Source organism: Anarrhichthys ocellatus, unplaced genomic scaffold (genome assembly GCF_004355925.1).
Source record: "Anarrhichthys ocellatus isolate YVR2014 unplaced genomic scaffold, GSC_Weel_1.0 scaffold3523, whole genome shotgun sequence".
In the NCBI taxonomy this organism is placed as follows: Eukaryota; Metazoa; Chordata; class Actinopteri; order Perciformes; family Anarhichadidae; genus Anarrhichthys; species Anarrhichthys ocellatus.
The window spans coordinates 1-4644 of NW_022283497.1; the positions used below are offsets into that span (position 1 = coordinate 1).

General features: G+C 42.1%; 1 protein-coding gene across 1 annotated transcript; it reads right to left on the minus strand.

Moving 5' to 3' along the window:
- Nucleotides 1-2927: 2927 nt before the first annotated feature.
- Nucleotides 2928-4287, minus strand: LOC116378993 (tripartite motif-containing protein 35-like). The gene is made up of 2 exons (XM_031840898.1): nucleotides 4226-4287; nucleotides 2928-4072 (listed from the first exon to the last, which is right to left on the minus strand). The coding sequence occupies exon 2, from the start codon at nucleotides 4053-4055 to the stop codon at nucleotides 2928-2930; it is 1128 nt and encodes a 375-aa protein (XP_031696758.1). The 5' UTR covers nucleotides 4056-4072; nucleotides 4226-4287.
- Between the last annotated feature and the right edge of the window lie 357 nt (nucleotides 4288-4644).

A 4644-nucleotide genomic window follows, 5' to 3' on the forward strand; every position in this document is an offset into this window, starting at 1 on the left:
TACAGATTATAAGAGTAATGTTTTCTGTGGTGTTTGGTTTTTTCTGTTAGAGAAACAACAGTTGATCTTTTTTTATTTGGGAGAAATGGTTCCCATAAAAGAAATTAAATTGAAGTGAATTTTATCCTCTTCTCTTCTGTGATGTTGATATAAAGCTTAAATATGAAACCTTTCTTATATTGAATATGAAGCGTAGACGCTTGTTTCCAAATTGGACAATAAGGTCTGATCTTCAGAAAACGTTTGAGATAAAGCTAAATATGATAAAATATGATTTACTTAGGATGTGATCTATCTCAAAATATACTCAATGACAACAGCCGCTCATCTCCTAGCGACAAACTGTACACAGATATATGATTATAGGATATTTTTTCCTTTGTATTACAACTTCATTCCTGAAATATTAAAGACTTATTTTATTATAGCTACTTTTAAAATATAACGACGTCAATGTCAAAACATCATTTGTCTTGTATTTAAAAATTGTTTTGATCGTTGCAAAAAATTTCTGAACACATTTTAGTGTGAAACCATTTTGACTTTAATGTTTTCGTTTTTAAATCACATGTGTGCAACATTCCCCGGAAAAAGCACAAGTGGTGAACGGATACAAAACACCTGTAATTACCACGTATCGCCACAGGTGTCACCAAAGAGAACAAAACAGATCTTCTAGATTTTAACTTTTAGCTCAAAATCAAGATTGAATTTAAACTCTTCACAAGTTCAAAATAAGTAATGCCTCTAATAACACAACCATTGACAGTGTAGACTTAAATTGTAACTATAAAAGCAAAATAATAAAAAAATGATCAACTTGCCCAAAAAGCAAGTCGAAGAATATGATTCCTTACAATGAGTCACCCCCCCGCCCCCCCAAGAAAGACAATACAAATGAATTCATTGGAGATAATAACTGTGTCTGTATTATGTATATATGTTCACAATATTCTGACATAATTAATGCTCAGATTGTCACAGCAACATGGTTGTTCCTGAAACACTGACACTCTTAATTTATGTAATCAGACATTTGCCTTAAATCAAAAACCAGAGGAAACAAGGAAATCAAAACTCCAAATTGCATTAAATGTTTTTCTGTTTCACTCCTAGAACTTGATTAGTATCACTGATGTGTCACATGACGGGTTTTCTGAGCATTTCCTACTACTATACCAGACCGCACAATGAACGAACTTGAGATCCTCATTGGTTCGTAAAACAGGTCAGGCATGTCACAATGTCACACACAGGGGCGGACTGCGGGAAAAAAGTGGCCCGGGAGTTACTGTCAGACCGGCCCACTCAATGCACGGCGCTTTGCCCACTCAATGCACCGCACATATCGACCAATCAGTGGCCTACTTGGAAAAATACCCATACACTTAACATTATTTTTGATGATTACAAAGAAATTACATCACATATGTTTTTTTTAATAACATTTGGATCCACCTATTTGCCTGGATGGACACATGGAATAAAATGATACTGGCTATTGTAACACTCCAGGGGAGTTATAGTTAGCTAGATGAATATGCTTAACTCTGGGCTAGTATCAGATGGTTATACGCAGTGGTGGCTGGTGGAAAATGTTCACGGTAGGGCTGTGCCACATCCAATCAATTTCAGCAAACATCCCAGAATGATTTAATGCAAAAAAATTAAGGTATCAAACACGCATTACTACTTTGCAGTTAAATATTTAACTTTTATTCCAACATGAAAAAAAGCAGTAAATAACACTTTGACAAACACGTCAGGACATCTTATTTTTGTCACCCACACAGGGAATTCAGTATAATATAATAATATATATATATATCATATAATAATATTCTGTATAATATAATAATATATATATCGTATAATATATATATATATAGTATAATAATATATATATATCATAATATTCACTATAATATAAAACACACACACACACACACATATATATAATTATTTATTTATAACTATATATCATGTCTCAGCAGGTGCTTCATGTCTCTCTGTCCCTAACTGTCCGTGCTGGATCTGTCCCCGTTGTTTTAAAAAGCTAAATAAGTTATTAGCATGACGTCATCCAGCTAGCCAAACCTGCCTGGTGTTCAGCTAGGAGAGAAGCTTCATGTACTGCTTCTCTTTCCCGCTAGTCTGCTGTCTGATTGTGTTTCTCCTCAAAGTTCTCCTCTCAAACGGCTCTTGGAGGAGTGCTCGCGCTGGCGCTCGCGCTCTCCTGTAGAGACTAGTCCGGACGGGAACGTGCAGCTTGGGGCAGAATCTATTTGAGGACGCTGATTGGCTAAATTGTATGTCACTCATTTATATCTTTAATCGGCATTAAAGCATCATTGGCTAAACTGCTTCATAGACCCGCCTCTTTGGGGCAGTTTCGCCAGCGCCCCAGCCAGCTAGCCATACGTATAACTATATAGAGCCTTTAAGGAATGAATGTCAGCAGAGAAAGACCACACAATAACGAAACTGGAATCAGAGGGTAGAATTAGTATGAACTATATTGTAGAAATGAACAGAACAGAACATACGATGGGGTGTGAACATCAGTGGCATCAGTAGTGTTGCATGCTGGGTGTGTGATTGTGTGTGTAGAGGTGCTGCCGGCTCGCGCTCAAAAACGGCTTCGTCTGCGAGCGAGTGACGCAAGTGTTGAGTAGGCTAGAGTGATTGACATTTAATAACACCTAAAACAAAGTTAGACTGACGGAAGAGATGAGATGAGTAAAGGTATTAGAGTCAATTTAACGTGATCTGTGAAGCTTAGAATATAGTCGAGGGAGGAGGAGGAGCAGCGAGGGGCGCCATGCCATGCCATGAGGGAGAGAGGGTGGGGGTGGGGGGCGACCATGAGGGAGCGACCATAAGGGAGATGAGGGAGAGAGGGAGGGATGGCGACCATGCCAGATCGCCTAGGGGGGGCCAGATGGCCTAGGGCGAGGGAGGGGGGCGGGCGCCGGCTGCCGCCTCCTGGGCGGGCGGCGGCTGCCATGCAAGAGGGAGGGGGGGCGGGCGGCGGCTGCCCAGGCGGCTGCCATGCCAGAAGGAGGGGTGCGGGCGACGGCTGCCCAGGCGGCTGCCGCCTCCCGGGCGGCTGCCATGCCAGATTGCCTATGGGGGGGGGCTACCATATTGAGATGTGCTAGACGAGCAGTGTTTGGATATAGAATCACAGGACTGTATGAGACCATCTCCTTCATCTTGTTCCAGATGTTGTAGTTCAGGTTGCTCAGGTGTTTGGCCTCGTCTATCAGAGCTCCTGAGAGCAGCTGTGGATCCTCCAGCAAGAGGCGCTGCTGGACTCTTTCCACTGCAGCCTTGTAGTTGTGCAGGAATGAGACGTCTTCAGCTCTCAGCTCGTCCTCTGTGGCTCTGACTGTGTCTGAAAAAGCTGCTATCTCTCTGATCAGAGCCTCCATCTTCTCCTTCATCATCTGACTCTTCTGCTCCTCTTCCTCCCTCAGAGCAGAGATCCTGGCCTCCTCTTCCTCCTCTAGAAACTGGTGAAGCTTCTTAAAATGCTCCTTAATCTGCCTCTCTGTGTGTCCGACCTGGACCTTCATCTGTTCTGCTGTTTGATCACAGTTTCCTTTAACTTGTTTAAAAAGCTTCAGTTTCTCCTTTAAGAGCTTCAGGGATTCCTGGATCTCCTCCTTGAGATCCTCTGCAGCTTCATCGATGGGTCTGAATCTGTGGTTGTTGTGTGTTTTTGATTCTTTGCAGACGAGACACACCGGCTGCTGATGGTCCAGACAGAAGAGTCTGAGTTTCTCAGAGTGCAGACTGCAGAGACTCTCTGAAGCTCTCTGATCTCTCTCCAGTATGAAGGACTCACACACGTTCTTTAAAGCCAGGTTACGAGGTGGATCATTTAATAAATGTCTTTCCTTACAAACTGGACACTCTTGTATTTGTTTCTCTCTCCACCAGTTCTTCACACAGTCTTTACAGAAGCTGTGGCTACACGACAGAATAACAGGATCTTTAAAGATTTCAATGCAAACAGGACAGCAGAGATCCTCTTCTGATCGTGAAGCCATTTTGTCTCAGAGTGAAGCTAAAAAAAGAACACACAGAAATAAGTTTTACTTTCACTTTGACACGTAGCTCCACTAAATCTCCTGCCTCCAGCATATAGACGTGTGTGAGAGAGAAATCAGCAGCAGCTTACAGTAGCAGTATTTCAGTCCTCCAGCAATCCCAGTGTTACCTGTGTTCGCAGTATTTCCTCCTTTCTGTGACTTCTCTCCATCGAGTTTGATCTGCTGATCAAAATTGAACACGCTGGGCTGCGCTCAACGTTTGACTCCGCCCACGTTGAGTTCCGCCCTTTCAAAAGATTATGATTTTTTTTAAATAATTTTGACTATGTTCTGGAAATCTCCCGGAAATTATTTTTATCCCCCTGACTGTCCCTACTACTCCCTAATAGTACTTAGGAATGTCATATGACTCGTGTCATTTGACGCCCACATCTGTTGAATGACGAATACACCCATCAGGTGCTCAGGTGGGGGTGTTCCCCTTTTACTGTCCACTTAGAGATAATGAAAGTAAATACACGTCATCATATCACGAGACAGTTAAGTCCTGATCATCAGAAAACAATGGATACAACAATATAAAGAG